General features: G+C 48.8%; 3 protein-coding genes across 6 annotated transcripts in view; 2 read left to right on the top strand and 1 right to left on the bottom strand.

The window, feature by feature from the left end:
• Positions 1–29: 29 nt before the first annotated feature.
• On the top strand, positions 30–2,839 carry LOC112943813 (lysosomal acid phosphatase-like). The gene is made up of 4 exons (XM_026035094.1): positions 30–64; positions 191–277; positions 2,109–2,261; positions 2,617–2,839. Exons 2-4 carry the CDS (start codon positions 197–199, stop codon positions 2,758–2,760), a joined length of 378 nt encoding a protein of 125 aa, XP_025890879.1. The 5' UTR covers positions 30–64; positions 191–196; the 3' UTR covers positions 2,761–2,839.
• ACP2 (acid phosphatase 2, lysosomal) lies at positions 2,656–7,758 on the top strand. Its single transcript, XM_026035092.1, has 7 exons — positions 2,656–2,715; positions 2,880–2,969; positions 4,741–4,873; positions 4,948–5,036; positions 5,658–5,764; positions 5,980–6,155; positions 6,238–7,758. The coding sequence occupies exons 2-7, from the start codon at positions 2,892–2,894 to the stop codon at positions 6,372–6,374; spliced, it is 720 nt and encodes a 239-aa protein (XP_025890877.1). The 5' UTR covers positions 2,656–2,715; positions 2,880–2,891; the 3' UTR covers positions 6,375–7,758.
• Positions 7,759–8,656: 898 nt separating this feature from the next.
• DDB2 (damage specific DNA binding protein 2) overlaps positions 8,657–22,896 on the bottom strand; it is a 38,867-nt gene continuing 24,627 nt past the window's right edge. For 3 of the 4 annotated variants that reach the window (XM_026035085.1, XM_026035087.1, XM_026035088.1), the window contains 10 exons: positions 22,356–22,539; positions 19,753–19,883; positions 18,485–18,676; positions 17,490–17,635; positions 14,454–14,553; positions 12,421–12,598; positions 11,208–11,353; positions 10,786–10,950; positions 10,421–10,466; positions 8,657–9,672 (listed from right to left, as the gene is read on the bottom strand). In XM_026035085.1, the coding sequence (XP_025890870.1) occupies positions 9,431–9,672; positions 10,421–10,466; positions 10,786–10,950; positions 11,208–11,353; positions 12,421–12,598; positions 14,454–14,553; positions 17,490–17,635; positions 18,485–18,676; positions 19,753–19,883; positions 22,356–22,539 (1,530 nt within the window). In that variant the 3' untranslated portion in view covers positions 8,657–9,430. The remainder of the gene's footprint in view (positions 9,673–10,420; positions 10,467–10,785; positions 10,951–11,207; positions 11,354–12,420; positions 12,599–14,453; positions 14,554–17,489; positions 17,636–18,484; positions 18,677–19,752; positions 19,884–22,355; positions 22,540–22,896) is intronic. The other variant, XM_026035086.1, reaches the window with a different exon arrangement.

The raw sequence follows: 22,896 nt of genomic DNA, 5'->3' as shown, positions 1-22,896 counted from the left end.
GGCCTACCCGCGGGACCCGCACCAGGAGGCCGCCTGGCCGCAGGGCTTCGGGCAGCTCACGCAGGTGCGCGCGGCGGCGGCGGCGCGGGCCGCCCGCTGCTCCCGTGCCCGTCCCCGTGCCCGTTGCCCGTCCCCGTGCCCGTTGCCCGTGCCCGTTGCCGGCGGCGGGGCTGACGCGCCGCCCCTGCAGGTGGGGATGCGGCAGCAGTGGGAACTGGGCCAGGCCCTGCGGCGGCGCTACCGCGGCTTCCTCAACGCCACGTACCGGCGGCAGGAGGTCAGTGACGGGCGGCGCGGGGCGGGCCGCGCGCCTCTGTGTGTGTGTGTGTGTGTGTGTGTGTGTGTGTGTGTGTGTCTGTGTCTGTGTGTGTGTCTGTGTGTGTGTGTGTGTGTGTGCCTATGCATATACATCACATACGTCCAGGGCGCCCCAGGCGCCGCCGCCCGGGAGCCCGCGCACACCAACACCCCGCACTGCCCACAAGTGCCCCTGCCGCTTGTTTCCAGCGAGCCCCCCGCCGGGGCTGGTCCCTCCGCTCGGCGGGCCTGTGACAGTTGCCGCAGTTTGTGCCGGTTCGTGGGAAACCGAGAGCCCCGCGCAGTTCTCCTTGACAAAAAGCACAGCYAGAGCCCATTGGGAACCGAGTACTAAGCAGAGGGGCCCATCTGAAGGCTGGGAAGAGCCGTTCCCGCGCCGCGGTGGCTGCTGAGGCAGCTGCGAGCGGAGCGGCCGGCGAGCGGCCCCGGCCCCGCTGCGAGGCAAGCGCAGGTCTCCTGTCCTGGCTGCCCCTGGTTTTAGGCTTCCCGGTAAGTGCAGAGCTTGGCGCGGTTCGGATTTCATCCCCTCTGACATTTGCAGCCAGCGCCAGCTTGAGCCCGGCTCCCGTAACCTCCCCGAGCGGTTCCTTTGCGAACATGCTCCCTTCCTGCAAAGCTTTGCCACCTGAAACTTATTTTTCTTCCCTTGCTTGAGAAGGGAAAACAAACCAAATCACCAACGCAAACAGAAACCACCCTGCCAGCCGGGCCCAGCTCCCTCTTGTAAGAAGCGTTGCCTCCAGGTGACACCCCGTGACCGGCTGCCACCTGACTCCGTAACAAGCTGCAGCCCTGGGAAAAGGTGCTGAAGAAAGCACTTACAGACAGGGCTTCATGGCTGGTTGTGACACTCCTGGAATTAAATCCTTATCTTTTAAAATATTTCCTTTCTATTTCTGCAGGGCTTATCTAGGATGAAAGCAGTCCTGTGCAATGAGTCCAGGCTCTRTTGTTTTCAAGCCACAATTAGGAGGCAAAATTGGGTAGAAGTTGTCAAAAGTCAATGTCTGACTTTATCCCCCGACTCTTGGCTCTAAACTTTTCAGATACAGTCTGTATGGGAATTACTATACACAGTGAGCATATGTATTCTGTATGCTTCCCTCTCCTGAGTTCACATCACAAAAACAAAACAAAACAAAACAAAACACAGTCTTTGCACTGTCTTCGATTCTTCTAGTTTCTTTTGTTCCTGGCGTACCATATCCAATATGCTCACTTTGAAGGCATTCTTTCATGGTTTCATATGTGTTCCCGTTATTTTATTACTGGCTCTCCCTGACCTCTCCTAAGTGTCTTCAGTATACAGATACCACAAGCCCATTTTGACCCTTCTGAATATTCCCATTATTCTCTTTTCTTTCTGGTTCAGATGTATCTTTCTGAACTCCGGAATGATAAACCRTCTTGGTGCATTAATCCCAAGAGCTCACAGTGATCCAATAAAATCTCAGCCCCCACTCCTCTGTTAGCCAGATGATTGTGTTCATTTCTCAGATGGGAGAACTAAGACCTGAATCCAGGAGTTTGCCCCGGTCCTGCTCTATCCTCTCATTTCCTGCTTGTGCCCATCACTACCTGCATCTTTTTCTTGCTCTTCTCTGACTCGTATTCCGGCTCCTTTCTCTTTCCCTGCTCGCTGTTCTGGGTGAAGGGGGCAGAGCGCCCTGGCAGCAGGCGCGACTGGCCCGCGGCCCCGCCAGGCTTCGTGCAGGTGGCAGGAGCGGGCTCGGGGCGGCGAGCGGCGCCGGTGCTCACAGCGCTCTGTCCTGTCCCGTCCCGCGCCGCAGATCTTCATCCGCAGCACGGATTTCGACCGGACGCTGATGAGCGCGGAGGCCAACCTGGCGGGCCTGTATCCCCCGGACGCGCAGGAGAGGTTCAACCCGAACATCTCCTGGCAGCCTATCCCCGTGCACACGGTGCCCGAGGCCGGCGAGAGGGTAAGTTGCCCTCGAGCATGGTGGGGTGGCTACCCGAGCTGGCTGCTTTGCTGGCGTCTCCAAAGTCCTTCCTTCAGTCYTGGTTCAGATTGCCTTGAGTTTCCCTTTGGACCTGCCTTGCAAAGATACTTCTGTTTTCTGCCTGGGAAAGTAATTCAGGATGTCTTTTCGCTCAGGGCGTTGGCTGCAGCACCTCAGCAGACCACGCTCAGTCCAAGTACTGTAGAAGGAGGTATTTGAAGCTGTTTACAGATGCACCCAACTAGTTAGGGTTTCATCACAGTGGCAGGTGCTGTCTTTGATTCTGCACTTCCGTGTGCCTGGTGACATAGCTGCTCTTGTTGTCTCTGCCCAGCTACTGAAGTTCCCRCTGGGTCCCTGTCCACGCTACGAACAGCTCCAGAATGAAACCCGGGACTCAGCTGAATACACAAATAAGACCAGAGAGAATTTGGTAAGTGACTGTTTGCAAGAGATAAGGTCGGAGGACAGTAGCTAAAGTAAGCACCCCTAGGTAATGAGAGCTCTGAGAAACGGGTAAGACCACCCCCATCCTGTGCATGTCATACAGTATGACACTGGACAACTGAAAGCTGCTTTTTCTGCTCATTCCTACAGCAATTCCTGCAGATGGTGGCAAATGAGACTGGGATCCGGGATGTCTCTCTCGAGTCTGTTTGGAGTGTGTATGACACTCTGTTTTGTGAAGTAAGTTGGTCATCATCTTACAGCCACAGGAATCTGGTTCCTTGGGAGTCACTGAATTTGGTGGAAAATTAATTTGCAAGAGCTCATAAAACTGCTTGGATCAGCAACATCTGTACAATATGCTGAGGGCCTTTGACAGAGAAAGACTCTAGAGATAGATATTACCATCTTGCTGTCTTGAAGAGAAGGGAAAACAACCTCAGTGAAATTCGTGTGCAATTTTGTTGAAAGCCTTCACATCTCGTGAAGGCTTAAAAAATAAAATCAGCTCTGCTGTGATAATGCTGAAGGTTACGTACCCAGGAGATTCACAACTGTTGCAGACATTTACTTGTATATAACTATTCAACACAATGAAGCCTCTTATAGAATGCATTAGTACTAAACTATCTAATTCTGGAAGAAACAGTAAAGCAGCTGGTGTGACACCGTGTYCTGCTAATTAGCTCTGTGGAGGTGCCCAGCTAGTTACCTTCCTGGCCACGGGACATTAATGCAACTACAAACTAACTTGGCAGGGGTGGGTGTAGGGGGCAAATCTGCACACAATTGCACTTTGCCACATAAAGCAGCAGCTTGAGTTGCTGCAAGCTCAGAAAATCCTGCTCCAGAGCTGCCCTGCACTATGTAAATTTGCCCTTTGTATCACATACCCAATCCCCTGTCTTACAGCAATCACAGTGAAGCAACTTTTGTCAGTGACCAAACCTGCTTTGGTCAGAAATGCCAATTTTAGATCCTTTTCCTTTCGAGTCTCGCTGAAAGGGCTTGCAGCCACTGTAGCCCTAAGAATCTGGAGAACAGCTCTCAGTCTGAAAACAAAATAAGAAAGTTGTGAGGAAGGAAGCTTTACTCTTGAGAAATAATAGCCGCTTCGGTCACTTTGGGCTTCCTTCTTTTTATTTCACTCTTACGGATAGCRCCCTAAATGAAGGATTGTTTCTTTCACCCGATTCATTCTATCGACTAGGGGAAAAAAAAAAGAAAAGAATTTCCCAGCTATTCTCTTTGTAAATTAATGCCAAACTAGCCAAACACTGGGTTGTTTGGGTGCTGATGGGAATTTGCACTGATGCTCTCAGACAGAATGGACCCTCAAGGACACTCAGCTTCATCTTCTGACAGTTTAATGGAATGTGGCACAGAAAATTGCTCCGTCTGAGCAACACCAGGGAACCACAACTGCTATTCATTTGCCAGTATATAATCCTTTCTTGTAACAGGTTGGCTGCAAAGCAAATCCCTTCCTTGGTTCCCTGTTTCGTATATATTGTGGCTTTGACTACTGGGCTGTCAGCAATGGCTCACAGTTAGCTCCCAGGGAAACGTATGGCTGGTGCACCAGAAACTGAGGCTGTGCTTCCCACTTTTCCTTTTGCTCCCCGCTTTTCCTTTTGCTTCTGACTGCCTGCCAGCTGTGGGGCAGAATCAGCCTGCAAGTGCCTGGCTTGTCTGTCTGTACTGCTCTTGCAAACTAATCTTGCCTTCCAGTTGTACTTCACAGAAATGGCAGCTCCCAGGCTTTAATCTTTTTGTTTCTCATCCTTASATTCTGAAACAACTTTAGAAGGTAAGGACATTAGCCACATATATTCTTTGTATGTAGTGTGGCAGGATGGGAATGGAAGCATGAGCAGTGAAGTGACATATTCAAAATGACGTAGGAACTCAGCGGCAGTTTGGGCAAGGCCCAGCTGCCCTGGCTCACGTGCATGTGGCTGATCTGTGGGTCTGTGCTACCTGCAGAGGAGTGTTCTCTGTCTCTTTCTAGCAAGCACACAAGATGAAGCTGCCATTATGGGTGACTGAAGATGTCATGGCTAGACTGAAGCAATTAAAGGACTTCAGTTTTGAATTTCTGTTTGGGATTCACCATCGGATAGAGAAAGCTCGTTTACAAGGGGGTAAGTGGGCAGAGGAGGGAGATTCATGCCGCTCTGCCTCGGTTTTCAATCTCATCACTTGTCCCTTTCCTCAGGGGTCTTGCTGGATCACATTAGGAAGAACCTAACCAAAGCAGCCAACAGCTCTGCCCACCAGCAGCTGAAGCTGCTCGCCTATTCTGCGGTAAGGCAGACCACAGGTGCCAGCTTCAGCCTGTCTTCTCCTCCACTTTCTCATGGGGTGGTTTGAACCTCTCTAACGGTTTTAACCTTTTCTAGCTTCTCTGCAGCCCATGCAGTGATCAGGAGATGCATCTTTGCYTCTGTCTGGGTGGGCTGTCTGTATCATTCTTCTGGGGCCCCTGAGGAAAACTTGAAGCTGCACTTTGTCCCTGTAAGCTCAGACTGGCAGACGCGACTGGCAGACCTGGGGTTGCCGTTGCTGTACGTGCTGCACGGGTTGATGCTACCAGATGAGATGTTTCAGCAGCCGGATGGAGAGTCATCCCTCCTCTCCAGCAGCCTGCTCAGCCTGCTGACTGGAGAGCCAAGCATCTCTCCCAGATTGCTCCCTAAAGRCCAGTTCTTAAAGAATGATGCATGGCCTGTACAGCTGTGCTTCACTCCCTTCCATTCGGTGGCACCATCACAGATCCCCTTTCCSATTGCACTGCTCCTCTCCCTTCCTCCTGCTGCAAGTCACAAAGGTGACTTCCCAGCAGTCCTGTCCCTTGCTGCTATGGCCTGAGCTGCCCTTCCCCTTCATAAGGGTGACTGACTTGTCTGTTTTTTCCCTCTTTCTCAGCATGACACCACCCTTGTGGCACTGCAGATGGCTCTAGATGTCTACAACGGGGTTCAAGCACCATACGCCTCATGTCATATATTTGAGCTGTACCGAGAGGATGATGGGTGAGGGCTGCAGTAGAGGTGTCTGCTGTGATTTCACTGCAAGAGTTAGATACCTCATCTGAGCTGCAAGCTAGCGGATGCAGTCTTGCTCCTAGCAGCAGACTCCTGGGAAAATTACCGCCAGAATAAGGAAAAGGGCATACACACTGCGAGGTTCTAGAAAGTGATGATTTTAGCCAGAGCAAGTAACCGATCTAGCTGCATTTCACTTTCAGTAATTTCTCTGTGGAGATGTTTTTCCGGAATGAGAGCGGGAAGGAACCTTTCCCGCTGACGCTCCCTGGCTGCCAGCAAACATGCTCCCTGCATCGATTTTTGGAGCTCACCGATCCGGTTATTACCCAGGACTGGGAGCAGGAATGCCAGGCAGCAAGCACAGCGCACGACACAGGTGARCCCAGGCGGGACTGCAGCGTGGCGGGAGCAGGAAGCTTGGATGATACCCCACTGACCGCTTGTTTTCTCCCTTGCAGAACTGTTTGTGGCTCTGGCTGTGTGTGGATCCATTCTCTTTCTCCTTATCATCCTCCTGCTGACTGTCCTCTTGCGCATCCAGTCGCAGCCCCCTGGCTACCGGCACGTTTCCAATGAGGGAGAAGAGCAGGCATGACAGTTGCTGCAGCTCCTTCCCCAGCAGTAGGAGGGAGCAGCGCTGCCCGTGGTGATTGGGCACTGCAGTTACCAAGCTCTCTTCTGCTGGGTAACTGCTTCCCAGAATGGAGCTGGATTTTTCAATGTTTCCTAAAGGTGATGTCCAATGGAGGGGACCGAGCTACTCATCTGAATTGTAATTCTGAAGCCTGCTGGTGTGTGGTGCCCCTAGCCCTCAAGCAGCTCAACCCAGGTGGGGCTCCCAGCGTGGCCAGCTGGAGCTGCTGCTCCCCACGAGCAATTCCTCTCCTTTCAGAGACTGTAACTGTCACCACTCGCTGCGACGGTGGCAGAGGGGCCTGGGTCACACGCAGCGCAGCCAGGTGTCGGTGTTTCTTTAGGCTCAGCCTGTTTTGGGYAGGTTTCTCTCAAGCGCAGGGCTCAGGGTGGTAGGAGGGCTGGGCTAGGATAGCCCAGCTCACCAACACTGCACAGAGACTTATCTGCCCTCCAGGCAGAGGGAGGAGCTTCTAGAGATGATGGCAGATGGTGAAAAACATTCCTGAGGTTGCTGCTAAGTGTTTTCTGTTAGCAACTGGTCTTTTTTACCTCCAACTTGTGCTTCAAGAGAAAAGCAGCTGCCTGGAGTCAGGACAGAATTGGAAAACCTAGCAATAGTTTCCCAGATTCGGCATAGTATGCTCCATGCGACCCACAGAACCAGAGCTTTAACCTGTAAGTGAATTCATGCCATCAGCCATAGCAGGCTTGCACAYGCTTTGTGTGTAATGTTGGCTATAGAAAGGAGAGAGTCCCTGTAGAAAGAAAACTTGAGCTCTTTCTAAAGGTATTTTCTTTTGAATTTTACTCCTCATTATCTATTACTTGAGTCTTTGCAGAAGGATCCAGGAAGAGTCCTGTAACTGGAGGTGGTCCAAGTATCAATTATGAATCCAAGAAATAGGCTGTAATGGCAGAAAGTTTTTCTAGTGTCATTGAGGATGTGTAGCAGGGCTGTTTAACTCAGGCTAAATGCCAACTTCTGTGGTCTTTCTTCCCATCTTCCACGCTGGATAGCCTTACCGTCTCCCCACCTCCCTCCCAAAGCAGTATTTGGAGGGTAATTGCAGAGCCCTTCACTTGCCGTTTTCCAAAGTATGTTTTTTTTTTTTTTTCCTCTGCAGCTTCTGTAAGAAACTTGATGCCCAGAGCTTGCTACCTGCCTTGTAACTTTTGGCAGAGAAAAAGAGGCCACAGCAAGCACCCGAGGCGCTGCCCTTTGCGCATGGTGATGCTGCACATTCACTTCCCACTTTTAGTTCCCTTTCTGGTGCAGTTCCTGTCCCCTCTTGGCGGCAGACAGTAGTTCTTAGGCTACAGACATTTCCTTTTCTTCCCCTATGGAGCATCACAGGGACTTCTCCCTACAGCCGCCATGGGAACTCCAAATCAGCAGAAGCAGCTGCTGTTCTCAGCATCTTCCTCACCTTTTTGTCCCCTGAAGATACAATCTAGGTCCCCTGCACAGCAAGAGAGTCACAGAGAACAAGCGACTGCCTGGGAGAACAGGCACAAGGAAGAGGTAATAGAAAGTGCATTCAAGGGGATCGGATCTATTATTTTTTAAAAGCAGCAACTTTTGCACACAGAGAAAAGGTTTCTATGATGATTTAGACTTTTTGACTGTGAATGACTTTCTGTAATTGTTCCAATACATTTCCTTTTTGTCATTAAAATCAATCCCACACTGAACTCTACTCTTCTTTTTGTCCAAAAGTGTATATAGGGCTAGCTCCTATGTGCTCAGTATTGAAAAACAGGCAGAATTTCTTACAGTAGACTCCTTCTCAAGGTAGCCACAGGGAATTTCACCCCCCATTTTCAAACTCATGTACAGCAGAATGAGAAGTGAAGTAACTTTGGGCTGAAGCAGCCATGTACAGATATCAGCTTATAATGCAACTTGTCTAACTTGAGAGGTTCATTTGTAAATGCATTGCATGAACTGATAACCCCATAACTATTCTAACTCTCCTGGCCCTCCTGCAAAAGGGTCAGTACTGTCTTCCCACACACAGAAAACAATTAGGAGAATGCTCAAAGCAGCCACTCTGAATCAAAGAAGAAAWTTAGTTTAGTACAAAACTTTATTAATATCAATACTGCAAAACTATAAAAGTGAACATTGAATCTGAGCAGGTTTGAAGCCTGGTCCTATCCACCAACYTCTGGGACAGCAGCAAAGCCCCAGACACCTTTGTAAACAAACTAGAAAAAGCAAAACTTTTAACAGCAGTCTTGAGATTTGGCGCTGAGAAAGGGTTTCTGTAAGAAATGCCTCATTTTTTTGCCTTAAAAACACTCCTAGACAACAATCTGAAACACATAGGCATAGATGGAAAAAAAATATACCTAATGTGTGTGAAGAAAGAGTAGAGCTCTGAAAATGAACTCTACAGAACCAGGAGGGTCTCCCATCAGTGCTGCCCTTGCGTGCCACAAGGCAGACAAAGAGCTCTGGCATCACCCTGCTCTTCAGGGGCTAGTTAATAGCTGCAAGCACTGAAGAGGCTAAGTCTGAGGTTTTGACAGAGCCTGTCAAAAGCTTGCACATGGAAGAGGCTGGTGTTCCTGAGGTCATCCACGGTACCCATCACCCCTGCCTAGGAACCTTCTCAGGACATGAAGCTGGACAGCAAAGGCTTTCACAGCTCAGTTTGACTAAAAGGAGCTGGGGACCCTGCCGTGCGCTGCTCCATAGCACAAYGCAGGAGACAGCAACCCCTGACGGTGCTGACATGCAGAGATGAGGCAGCATGAACCTCAGCAGAGTCTGATAACATCTCTCCATGGCCTAAAGATTCCCTAGTGCCTAGAAAACGAGTGGTAACCTTGCCTGGAGGAGGAACTGAGTGCCAACACAATTCATTAGAAGGGGAAGCAAAGGGAATCAGAGAAGGAAGATCAGAGCCAGAGGAAGGACAAAGCAGAAGGTTAATGCCCTGCAGTGCTTATGCTGCCCATTGATAGCACTGAATTTGTTCTCAACGATCCAGAAAGGATCAAAATACTACATCAGTTCTCTAGATCCTTCCCTTTTCTCTTCCTTCCCTGCGATTTACTCTTTGTTTTTGCCTCCTCTGCTTCCCAAGACAGTAACTTAGTTTTGAGTTTGCTTGTCCCAGGGTTTGCTTGCCTTTGTCCTCCACGTCTGGATGAGCTCCGGCTTCCGATCCCCTGTTCTGTCATGGCTTTCAAAAGATGTTCCTGCTTCTTGGCCACCATTTCCTCCCGGCTCCAGATCAGAATATTAAAACCTGAGAGGAAAAATAAAACATCCYGTCTCAGAAAATCTATATGACGTAAAATACTATAGGTATAACGTGGAGTTGCTGTCTATGTCAGTTAAGTGCCAGAAATTCAAAATGACCAGATTAAATGACTAAAATGACTGAATCTAAGCTCTTTCCTAGGCACAGAGGATGGGATGTTATTTGGTGCAGGTACCACCTCCACATAGCCTTAGAAATTTGACATAATTAAGAAACATAATTAGTTCCTAATCTCACATCTATCACAGGTATGAGGCCTATATCTAAAGCCAGCTCCCTTAATTCCACACAGCCTAGGAAGGCCCGAGTAAYGTTGGTTCTGAAACCTGGGAAAGGAGGCAAGTAACCAGAAGGGAGAGGGCTACAGTCTCGCTGGATTTTTTTTCCCCTATCCTGTTTCTCCCACTGTTACATGGTCAGCAGATGGCAGCAGCTCCCTGCTCAGGGGAGGTTGCATTTTTTTGGCGTCATTTTCCTTTGGGCTTCATGCTCTCAGGGATGTTTCAAATGAGAGGACTAGCAACCTGTCTTGTAACTGCAAAGGTGGGAGATTGTAAAGGAGCTCTTGATTTGTTTTACAGATGCATGAAATTAGACCCTGCCATCAGCAGAACTGTAAGGAGGGGCTTGGGAAACCATCACTAGCAGCTTGCGTTAGCCTGGAGGGACAAGCCTGCCCTTTTCTAGGACTGAAACACACTAATACTCAGGGTCTCAGCTCCTCTTTACTTACCCATGCCAGACGCCAGTGTGTCTCCCATGGGGTTAAATTTATTGAGCTGCAAACGGAAACATAATGACAGTTTGTAAGAGCATCATTGCTTACATAACAGAGTCACAAGAGTATCACTGCTTACGTAACAGAAAGAAAAAACAAATCTGGAAACCAGAATATTCCCTGAAGAAAATGCACAGATGACCACAGAACAGCTCTGCTTCAGCCAACAGCCGTGGCTCCATGTTAGCGTGGGGCTGTCACAAGCAAGGAGGGTATTTCTATTCTCTCGGTCTCTACAAGGTCTCTCAGCTACAGTTCAATACGTCCTCAGTATGTCAGTACACCTCGATAGGTCCYTTCAGCTGCAGTGTCCGACTCACCGAGATTATACCGGATGCATTTGGGTCGTGGAGCTGACACACCATCTCTCCAGTGTTCCCATCAAATATATCCACAGTCCGCAGCTCATTCACTGTGTAGCCCGGGAACTTGGGGTCTGGGTAGCGACCCGCCACGATGAGGTCGTAGCGAGGGTGCCACGTCGCCTACACACAGAGCACAGGGATGGACAGTGAGGGAAGGGGCAGAGCTGGCACCCATGTGCACAGGGAGCCGAGAGGTGCAGCGGGAGGCACAGCCATTCTYGTATCCCTCCCGCAGCCCGAGGAACGCGAGCGGCGTCAGAACACGGAGCACCAGCACCGACCTCCAGCAGTCTCTCCTGGCTAACAGGCAGACCGTTTCTTTTGCAGCCTGATGCTAGCACCAAGGCTGACACCCCTTCCCAGGCTGCACTTGATACCTTGATAGCTGTGAGGTGCTGGAACTGCCGATGAGGGTGCGGGATCAGATGCTGCGGCTTGGTCCAGTCTGAAGACGAGTAAACCCTGATTTCACTGCGCTGGTCTGTGGTCAGGAGCTTGGCACCATCTGTTGGGCTAAAGTAGGCTAGGAAAAGAGGGGAGGAAAAAGAAAATCACAATTTTGTGGCTGACCACAAACATAAAAGCCTCTCTGGATACCCCTTAATACATCCTCAATAGAGAACTGAATATGGCTGTGAGTCCCAACAAACAAGAACTTACCCCTCAAAAACTCAGGTCTCCTGTGAATAGCAAGTTGAAACCTACAATGCTCCATGAGATACAAAGAATCTTTTTCATTCTAAAGTTAAAGAAATWGGCATCACAAAGAAAAGAACTTGCTCAGTCAAAAGGCAAGTTAGGGGAACTGCCCAAAACAGACCCTGCAATCTGGACTTCCACCAACAGGTCCAACTAAACATCAAAAGAAGAGAGACAAAGGGATTTTGAGCTCCATATCCCATTTTTTGCCACTGAAACTGCCCCAATCAATTCAGTTTTCTAATCACAGCTGCTGCTGCTGCTATTCCACTCGAGCCCCTCAAGGCACAGCTCCAGTTTTCTATGGCCAGTCTAAAACTGCTGCTGCTGCCCTATCCCCTCCCCTGCCTTGGCCAACATTGCAGCAGCAGCAAAAGCCCAGCCTAGGCTGCCCTGAAGCCGGGCTCGGAAGAGCCGCAGGGGGTTAACAGGGAGCAACGCGCTGAGCCAGCCAGGGTGAGGCTGCCAGGCCGCACYGGCAGGCGACACCTTCAGGGATCTTCCGTCATGGACAGCAGCTCCGAATCACGGACCCAGAATGTAAGAGAARGGTGTCAGCGAGCTGCACGGACACYCTCCTGAAGGGCCTGAGGCAAAGTCTGTATCCAGCGCCTGTAGTTAAAAATGACACTTGAAGGGTTTGTAGATGCCTGTATTGAGACTTGCTCCAAAACAGTCCAATCTTTAAAAAAAACACAGAGACTACTGGAAGAAACAGGAAAAAAATAAAAATAAATAAAAAAAACAAACCAAAAAACCCTCATTCTTTCAAGAACAAGAGCAAGACAGAACACCCCAAACAGTGGAAACAGCCTCCAGACCTAAAGAAGAGCAAGAAAAAAAAACAGAATAGGCAGTTCAGCAGACATCCATCCTATCTCATGAACTCACCTGAATTGATAGCTTTGTCATGAGGAAGCACATGAAGAAAACTTGTTTTATCTTTGATGTTCCTCAGGTCCCAAATTTTGACTGTCTGGTCTACAGAGGCTGTGGCCAACAACCACTCACATCGAGAGTTAAACTCCACATGTGTCACCTTCTTCTTGTGTAATTTCAGCTTCCAGATCTGCAGCAGAGGAAACAGAAAATCATGCAGAAAGATAATGGATCACAGTAAAAAACATGGGATAAGAATCTATTACTGCAAAGTGAACAGGTCATGCATTTAACAGACTAAGAAAAAATACAAGATTTATCTGGAAAGAAGAATGAAGAATGACCTTGGGAGTCATTTAATTAAAAGGAGGCCTCTGATTCACCACTTGATTACAGCTACAAGACAGGAAAACGTGATCCCTGGCTCAGGGGGGAAGGTGCCAGTGCCACTGCGCAGAGCAAGACCTCAGCTGGAGCCCTGCTCACCGTGCCCGTCTCCCACCTGCAGAAAGGCTGACACAAATTGGAACAGTTACAGAAATGGTCTGCAAAGATAAGGTGAAGAATGAGTGGCCTGCTGCATGGGAGATCAACAAAAGAGCCTTGTAAAGCAAAAGTGAAGGCTAAGAGGGGATATAATTTCCTCCCAGAAAAAAGACAAAAATAAACAGCAAGGAAGAAGAAATATTTCCATTAGCAAGAACTATTGGGTATAACCTTGCTGTGAATAAATTTGTACCGGAAGTCACAAGATTATTTCTAAGCCAAGGGGTAAAGTTGCTACATCCTCCGTGTGCTAGTAGGCAGAACAAAATCAGAACAACCCCCAAATATCTTTAAAAAGGACTATAATAAGTTTATTAAGTGGCTACAGGACTGGGTAACCCAGGAGTTCTTCTGGTCCTGTGTCCCTGATTTTATCTAAATGAGTCAGAATTTGAGAATTCTGACATACCTGAATTCCCATTTAGTCTCAGAGAGTTCCTAGCATGAAGATGGACATCCCTTGACAGCGCAGAGCCCCAGGGTYCACTTGTCATAAATAGGCTAATCTCCTATTAAGGCACTCAGTGCTGGGGAATAAACACACCTTGATTATGATCCCTGTAGCCTTTAAAACACAGAGCTGTAGTTTCAGGYAACATCAGAAACAAATAAAGGAACTACAAGCCCAGAAATACAGTATTTCTGTCTCTGAGCAGCAGCAACAGAAAGGAGAACCACAGAGATAATGAAAAGCATGAGGAGATTTGCCACAGCTTCCAGGACGGGGAAAGCAGGCATCTCCCAAGGGCAGAACAGACAAAAGACCATCAAAAAAACATTTCAGAASGATAACAAAACAAACAGAGGAAGCAACACACCTTGAACGAGCATGAGCTATTTGAGGTACTCGCAACTAATGTACACAATTTCTCCCCACAGCTCTTGGGGTGGCAAACTCACAGGCGTTACCCTCCGAGAGGGGAGAGAAGGTGACTCCATTCTCAGCAGTCCCTCAGCGAGCAGGGCTCTGTGCAAGTCACCCTCTCCGAAGGCACCCGGAGTGCTCCGGGCAAGCAGGAGCCGCCTGCCCTCTCGTGTCTAAGGGCAGGAGTGCAATTTCCATCCCAACTTYCGCTTAATGACTCGCTTTCGCTTAGTGAGGGTACTCACTTCGAGATCACAGAGGGGTGTCCAACAAAGCAGTACTTCCAAATGACTCCTATTAGTGCATAAAGGTTTTAGAAGCATGAAGGTTGCTGGCAGAAGGTGCTTACATCTTCAGATTACCCTATAACCACTTATCCTCACAGGTAAATGTTCTTAAAGAAGGGGCAGCCCATCACACAGTCCCTAACCATGAACTGTTACCAAATAGGAATATTCCCTGTGAAGAGCTGACATGCAGGAGTCCCACCACCCAGACACTCAGTGGACTCATCTCGTGCGAGGCGACTTGCTCCCCCTTGCAGAGGGGTCTCTGCTTGCAGCAAAACCTGCAACCAGAGGCAGAGCGTGACCAGAGGGATCGTGGAGGAGCGGCTGCGAGGAGCGGTACCTACCTCTTCCCCGGCGGTGCTGAGCAGGACCACTTTGCCCATGTTATCGCCCGTCACCACGGCCCGGCAGCTGGCAGACACGTCAACGCTGCAGTACCAGCAGCTACGGGGAAAGACCCAAAATCAGAGCTGCCTTCCCAGGCCCCGGGCAGCAGGGGAGCTCAGGGTCGCATCTTTTCCCTCTCTTGACTAGGGAGACTGCAACAGATTGCAGCTGCCACCTCCTGTCTGAGGGGTGGGYCTGGACTTCAGGCAGAGGGTCAAGCTTATCAGCGGAGCTTTCCGTTGCTGACGGAACATGGAGCAATTTCCAAGTCATCTGCCAAATGCTGATTCGATGGAGTGTGGCATGTAGAGACAGTGGAACACACAGAGGCTSAAACGTCACCTGGCTTGCACACGGACACACCTCGGGAAAGATCAGAACACCCCCGTGATGTTCACAAACGTACGGGAACAGCTTTCAACCGAGGTTTTCCACAACACAGTGAAGCAGCAGTAAAGAAAAGACAAAAGCTCTGGACTGGAAAATTGCAACTCTAAAACTGCTCCAGGGAAAAAAAAAAAAAAAAAAAGATTTGTCCAATACAGACACACATTTTAACCTCTGCTCTATTGGAGAAGTCAGAGTAAATTCTGGATCCTTTGGGAACCTGTTGGGAAAGCTTCACTTTTGCAGGAGCAAATTATATTTGAATTCATGGCCACAGAAATTGCCAGGGCAAGCCTGATACCTCCAGAGAGTGGCCAGGTTAACTCTATAAGCTCACACCCAGGATTCTCTGAGCTGCTAGCCCGCACAAACCCCACAGAACCCTGATCCTTATGAAGAGAAGGAAGTTACTGTGCTCTTCTCTCCAGTCCTTTATAAAATGAAGCACCATCAGCACCTGCAAGACACTAGAGGGTGTCACCAGAAAGAGACACCAGACTGCACGGGCAGCACGTTTGGCTACCACAAAGCCCAGGTGCCCTGTGGCTGCCTAGCTCATCCCACCCTGCAAGCTCCAGGCTGGGACCAGGCGCTGGTCTCCAAGCTCCCTTACAGAAYCTATTCTGGAGCCTCCTAATCCAGTCAGGGAGCAGATGTCAGAGACAGAGGAACCACAGCAGCAGTAACAGAGGGAGCAGACRCTCAGCCCTGCCCTGCCCCCTTTTCACCAAACACTATGGTGCTCATGGCCACAAGCCAGGGCAAGGAGACCACCTGCCCTCAAGGTCCTGCAGACTTAGGGTGCCATTCCCTGATGCCACACAAAGCTTCACTGCTTCACAAGGACAGCACTTCACGACTTCGAGAGAATCTCCTGGCCCTTTCTGGAAAACCCACAAAGCCAAGGTCACAGTGCAAGTCAGATTCTTAATCCAATACTTATCCCCTGGAACACACTGCTAGTTTTCCTTGGTACAATGCCCTAAATTACTGAAGTATGTTTCCTAACAGGAGAAACATATGAACTGTACTGTTCCCAACCTGTTTCTCATGGCAGCACATGCCTTCTGAACTCGCAGGCTTAGCCCAACACTCTGTCCCGGGCTGCCAACCTCACTAGCTGCCCTGCTCACTCTGCTACAGAGGAGGGTGAGGTGAACCTGCAGCTGGCCGCATCACTTAAGCCCAGGCCTAGGAGGGAGCAGCAAAGCCAGCAGCAGCAGGGCAGAAACCACAGGAAACCACAGGAAAGGGCCCGGCCGCCCCGCACCAAGCTCCCCGTCCCGGCTGCCCCGCACCAAGCTCCCTGTCCCGACCACCCCGCAGCAAGCTCCCAGACCCGGCGCTCCCACTGCCATAGCTGATCTTTCCCAAGGCACTGGCAGGAGGGATGAGAGCTGTGCAGGGGGAATTGTGCTGCTAACTGCACAGCACAGGGACCCCATCCCAACAGTGGCCAGCCCTAAGTGCTCCACTGCTCCAACATGCAGCAGCTTCAGAGACAGCAGGAGCCCCCAAACCCTTCGATGCCCAAGCACATTCCATCTGCTGCTCACAGAGTCTCACTCTAAATACTGGCTTTCAAGAACCCAGTGAGGACCAACAGGAGCCCTTCCACAGCGCTTGCCGGTCCTCATGGCAGCGGGAGGAACATGGCACGCTGCTTCAGACTGAGGTATCCCTACTGTAATCAGCAACAGGCATCACACTGGGATGCAAGACCCTCCTGCCCAACACTGGGATGCAAGACCCTCCTGCCCAACAGTCCAATGTGTCCTTCCCTGCTCATCTGACCAGTCACCTGAGCACTGTTGGGATTCCCCTTTCTGCTCTATGAGAAGGTTGCAGTTGGAGCAGCCAGTCTGGATGCCAAGCAGGCCACCTGCTCCTGGAAAGGAGCAGGTGGGGAAAACTGAAAGAGGAAAGAGAAGACTAGTCCAGATTCATCTAAGTTGCTTTTAAGTCCTGAATTGAAGTAACTTAGAAGCTCAGGTTTCCTCATGAGTCACTGAAAGAGCAGCACTCTGAGGGGGTGATTCTGAGCAAGTGGCCAGAATTGCYTATAGATACTCATTTCCTCTTTCCTTTCATTACTGAGGGTCTTTGATCATGTGCCAAAAGTTAGCTGGAATGAATTGAGGTGACACTTTGGATCACTTCAAGTCAGTGGTGAGCACTGAGGGGTCTCCATAAACTGCCCTATGAAACTCATCTGGTAGCAAGCAGCCTTGCTAACAGGTCTGGAGCTTAGGCAGTTCCCAGGATGCAGAGCCACGGAATGTGTAAGAATACAGGTGAGGAAATCCACTGGCATTCTCCACCGCCCCATGTACAAGGGGAAAAAGAAATCAGAGTCTCTCCCCTTAAGGAAGTAAAGGTCTCTCCAGCCCACCATCCTGCTCCAGGGAAAAATAAGAAGGCAGAGCAAGACTCCCTGCAAGACAGAGCATCCCTGAAATCCAGAGGATAAAGGAGATGCATGTGGAGGAGAGGAAGCCCCGCTCTCACGTATCAAACACATTTCTCTCTCTCTCTCTCTTTCTCTCTCTCTCTCTGCACCGCTCCTGCCAGCAGGACACAGAGGCCCAAAAAATTGTATTTCTTACTCCCAGTCCTCGGTGCTGGTGAAGACCCGGAGAGTATTGCCATTAAAATCCTGCAGAGTGGTAGTGCCGGCCACTGACGATGTGTACAGCTGACTAGGGTTAAAAGGGTTAAACTTCATTGCTGTGATGGTCCCTCCAGCTCCCATCTACAAGGAAGGGGATGAACAAAAGAAAAATCCACTGAGTGATGGAAAAGGAGGAAAGTGTCTTCTATAACTCTGCATTCACTGCTAGGTCCTTCACACCAACAGTGAAGCATCACAGCCCTTCAGGAGGCAAAGGCAACTATGTCTTCCCATATGACAGCTGCGTGGGCAGCTGCCCTCCCCAGGCAATGTATTCCTTGGCTGGCAGGCACCACACTATCTATGAAAAGAAGAAAAAACAAACAAACAAAAAAAACCCCAAAACAAACAAACAAACAAACAAAAAAAAACGAAGATGGCCCTGGAATTTTTTTGAGGATAAATCTCTGTATGTTTATGATACTTTAGAAAGAGGGCAAAAGTTGGAGTATGATCAGGTGATCACTGAATGAAGCAATGTGGGGGCATGCCAGCTACAGAAATCACTCGTTCCACTTCACTGGCTTGCTTCAGATGAAGGGACTTTGTTTCTCCCCACTTAGACAAATACTTCTTCCTCTGTCACAGAATAAAGCAGAGAAAGATCAAGACCTAAAACAGACAAACCCTCTCTGCACACTTATTTCTAGCTTCCCTTTAAAAAAAAACCTATTTCACCAGCTGCTGAATTATTCTCCCRCCAACCACACAGCATGGACTGCTCATTCTGAGCTCGCTCAGTGTGCCCCAGTTCTCCTCGGGGCTGGAGCAGCCCAGGCCTCGGGGACAGAGGTGCTGGTGGCACCTGAGCTCTGCCCTGCAGCCCAGCACCCTCACACGCTCCYTGCCACAGCTCCCAGTTTTGCTCTGCAGCATTTGGTGGTGCTCCAGTTTTCTCCTCCAACCCATTCCACACACGCAGGGACTTACCCCTTTAATGAAGCAGGTCTTATTAAGCACTTCATAGTCCCAAAGGATGATGTCTCCACCTTTGGAACCAACAGCTACAGTACTGGGGTGTGTCGGATGCCATTCCAGGCAAGTCACTCTCCTGTCAAAGGGACTTGCTGTTCGGAAAAGGCGGTACGAGGTGAGCGAACGCAGGAACGGCAGCTGCAGACACTGTAACAAAACTGAAGAGAATCAGCACATTTGAAGGCATTTCTGCAKAACAAGTGCCAGTGATTCCTAACTGCCACCAGCATTAGTGCATTCACATGAAACGCTAAGCTCCTCTGTGGAATGAAGAGAACATGCTGTCCCAGGGAAAACAGCCTGGACTCAACAAATCCCTGTCAGCCACAGTGGGCAATAGCAAGAGAGAACTGAGAAGAAAACTCCCTTACAACAATGTGCAGGAAGCCAAGCCTCTTGGGCTGAGCTAAATAGGCGGGATAATTAATATTAACAGAGAAGGAGAACACGCCTCTTCCCTCCAGAAGAAGGCTCTGGTGGCCTTCTATGAATGCACTGTGTACCCAAGAATGTTATCATCCAGAGATATAATATTATGTCCTCCATGCAAACTGCTTGCACAAGAGAAAAGGAATTAAACATTTCAAACAGGGAATAAGAAACCACAATAGGATCATATTGTTACTCAGATCAGCTATGGATATTGCTAGATGGGCTTGGAGGTTTCATTATTATTTGGATGTTTAAAATAGCTAAATCACCTAGAAGATAAAATCAGCCCAGGTCCTTCTTCTTAGCTATGAGTGTTACAGAAAAGTTACTTTTCCAATGAAAGAAGACGTCACTGAAAACCAGCAAAACATTCTGGGCTTGATGAAATATCTCTGTGAAAATGACAAAAGCCAACACCAACACTAGCATCATTAGCAAAGTAAAGCAGGTACAAAAACAATCAGGCAGAGCAGTTAGATTAATGTGCAAAAGAAGCATGGGACAGCACCTTAATGAGAGGGCAGTAACTCTTCATATAACTCAAGGAAGCACAGAATTAACAGAGGATAAAATGTTTGGTGATGAGGCCATGTCAATGGAAAGAGAAAAGGATCTTTGCATCTGCACGTCACAGGATTAAGAAACATGAAGGCTTGTCAGGCTCTGAGCCACAAACCGCACGTCTGTGGTGTGCAGAACCTGAAGCCCCCTTCAAGGTCCCTGCTTGTGTTCGAGATGTCTTTTGTAGAAAAATGAGATGTCCAACAGATYGGGAAGGAGACACTGCTCACCTGCCTGAGCTGTGCCCGGATGGAGCCTCCCAGCATGTTCTGGTAGACGTAATGGACAATGCTGCACTGCTTCTCCAGCTGATGCAAAAGGGCTCTGGTATTTCTGATCACACATCCACCTCTACTCCAACCTGCCAAAAAGACAAGGGGCAAAACCTTCAGTGAGCCAATGCCTGTCACATGCATTCAATAAGCAACAGCAACACCCATCGTGTTTGCTGCTAAGTCCAGTCACRAGAAAAGACTCAAAATGGTTCTTACACATCTGAGGTACAAAAGGCCCTGCTCTGGAGTCCAGTGCTTCCCACAGCCAGCCAGAGCTCTGCCCAGGCTTCCTCTTGTTGCACTTCTCATCTTATCACAAAGAACAAGAGGCAACAAAAGACACATCACAGTGCTGCTTCTCTTGGAGAGCTCATGACCTGAACGGCTCCTACCCAAACACAGCGAAGCCACTGAAGCCCTGTGATTTGGGATTGAGCCGTAGGAGGGGGTAAACTCCTGCGTGTAGCAGAGGGAAGGTCAGACTTGTGACAAGCAGAACAGCAACACCTGAAAATTCCCCAGGCAGAGCAATGCAGGAGTCCCCATGCAGTTACTGAAAGGCCTGCTTGTGAATCAGAATATTCCATGTGCTCGTGCTGCAGCCCATGCAGCCGCCTGCGGCACCGCGAGGTTTGCTTCGGATAATAGACTTGCTGACGCCTCATTGCCTGAAAACCTTTCTGTTCAGGGTGAGTTTTACTGAGACCACAGCCTGCTTCATGTTTTGTTCATGTTCCGAGTTCGATCTTCAGGGACCGTTACATGAAAACTGAATCTGTTCAGTCCAGAGTCTATGATCTAGTCACCCCACCGGCAATGATCCATAACACCCCAGGGGACAAAGATGTCAAATGGGAAAGAAGCATTTCTTAAAAAATAGAACCAAAACACATATATCATCCTTTGTGACGAGGAAATGGAGAAAATCTTTCTTTAATGCAACATCGTGGCCTACAGATCCATTGGTGTGACACCAAACTTCTTTGTTCATGAACCAGCATAGCGGGCACTTGTCACACCTGCTGAAATAGGTAGAAAAACACCTCTGTTCTAATTCCTTGTTTCCACAGAAGGGTTAGCATGTTAGCATCCCCAGTTCTTTCTTTAGGAGGTGATGACTTTTTCAGATTTGGTTCTGTTAGGAAGGATAATTTGTTAAGAAACATCTTGGGGACTTTTCTGAATTGAGAAAATAAATATTCTTGACTGCAAGAAACTTCATCTCACTTATGTTACTCGGAGGTGGGGGAATCACTTTTTCCAAAGTATACAAAAACTATACTGGGACACAGAATGGAAAAGGTCAAATGCAAACATGCAAAAAACTTCCTGTTTTTAAAAAAGATATAAGGGAAAAATGTGCTTAACCTCATTTTCCTGAAGTACTGACCACTTTTAACTCCCTCTGAAACTTATGGGAAATGCAGTTGCTCACCAAATTTAAAAATCAGGCCACAAAGTTATAGTGAAAATCTTGTAGCTAAATTAAGTGTAGATGATGTGTTAATTATCTGCAATTTCTATCTAATTATTTATAAGCAAAACTCCCTTTAAAGAGAGTATCTTGCTTCCATTCATTATTCACACTGTCAGCTGATCTGAAGCGTGGAGTCATACACCAGAGAATGGGAATAGAAAGGGAATGTGCAATCCATATCTCTGGGAGAGAAAAAAAAATTCTAGATTCTTAAAAAGTTACTGAACATGTGTAGGCAATACAGGCAAGAACTCTAACTCTAGAGATTTCCTAAACAAAATACAGAATCAAAAGTGATGTCTGTAGAAATATGAAAACAATTACTTGTCTATCTGAGGTCTATACAGCTTTCCTGATAATGCAAAGCAGTCATCTTTCCAACATCTAAGAATTCATGCACTTCCCTCTCCTCATAGAGGAGAGAGGGGAAAAAAAGAAAAAAGAAAAAAAAAACAAAAGCTAAGAGATGCTTGAGTAGCATTTAAGAGAACTTTGCTAAGKTATATGCTAGTGAAAAATAACTGCACCTGAGGAGAAGCGATTAGTGGACTTTAGTCTAATGTAAATATCTAATTATAGACGTAGAAAGGATTTAGCCTTCCCACGTAAGGTAGGGAAGGTCAGAATATATATATTAAAAAGAAAAGTGGAAATGCCTGTTTAGACTGTGTGCTGCAAGACAAAGCTTACAATCACGAAGCTCCGTTAGGAATCACATGACAAAAACAGCATGCTACAAGGACTAGCAGACACAGGGTAATTCAGGAATTCCACAGAACTTAATCACCCTGCGAGGACGAGCTGAGATGGGCACTTCAGTGAGCAGGCATCTAGCAAGGGGTGGCCACTTTCAAACCAAACCTGCACACACATGTACACTTGTTAGATAATTGCATATAGAGTACTACCTCTACATGCATCTGTGTATTGCTTAATCCTTAATTCTTAATATATTTAATCCAAGTACTCATGTTTGAACAGGCTGCAGGCTTGCTGGCATCATCCCCCTTCAGCCAGTCAATGCCTGTCATTCAGGGTAAATCTGCTTGGCAAAAAGTGCAAGAATCTGAGGAAGTATTACCAATTTTCTCCGGGGGTTTGGACGATTTTCTCACAAACAGCTTCTTTGCTAGTGGCTCATTCTCTAGTTCCTCACAGTCTCGTTTCCTTTTCCCAGCTGATCTCGCCTCTTCTGGCGGATGCTCGTGGGTCCTGCCCGGCCTCCTGTCCTTCGGCGGGTTCTCTGGAGCCATGCTGTCTGACCACTAAAAGCAAACAGGAGGGGAGGTATGACTGTCACACGCTTTTGGCTAGGAGACGGGGAGGAGGACGGGACGAGGCATTCCCAGCGGCCAGAGCCCCGTGATGATACCTGTGCCCTCTTCCGCCGGCGGGACACTGCCCTTTTGTTGTGCTCCGCTGGAGCACTGGGGCCCTGCGGCGGCTTCAATAAGCTCCTCTGTTCACGGGTGGAAGCRAACGCCTCCCGAAGCGCCGCTCTGTTTTGACAGATGTGCTTGCGGGGCGCTGCTCGGTTTCCAGCCCGCAGAGCCGCCCCCGCGAGGGCACTCCGTGCGAGAGCGTGTCCCGCGTGGGGACCCCGCACCGGGCTGCGCGGGGCC

The sequence above is a fragment of the Nothoprocta perdicaria genome, unplaced genomic scaffold (genome assembly GCF_003342845.1).
Source record: "Nothoprocta perdicaria isolate Ctin4 unplaced genomic scaffold, notPer1 scaffold_156, whole genome shotgun sequence".
NCBI lineage: Eukaryota > Metazoa > Chordata > Aves > Tinamiformes > Tinamidae > Nothoprocta > Nothoprocta perdicaria.
This window is presented reverse-complemented; position numbering and strand designations above follow the sequence as displayed.

What these genes read in the sequence shown, in the direction of transcription:
- ACP2 (XM_026035092.1), top strand. Translation starts at nt 2,892, where the DNA reads ATGGTGGCAAATGAGACTGGGATCCGGGATGTCTCTCTCGAGTCTGTT. An exon ending in ATGACACTCTGTTTTGTGAA is followed by an intron (nt 2,970 to 4,740) that starts GTAAGTTGGTCA and finishes GTCTCTTTCTAG; the next exon opens with CAAGCACACAAGATGAAGCT. An exon ending in GAAAGCTCGTTTACAAGGGG is followed by an intron (nt 4,874 to 4,947) that starts GTAAGTGGGCAG and finishes CCCTTTCCTCAG; the next exon opens with GGGTCTTGCTGGATCACATT.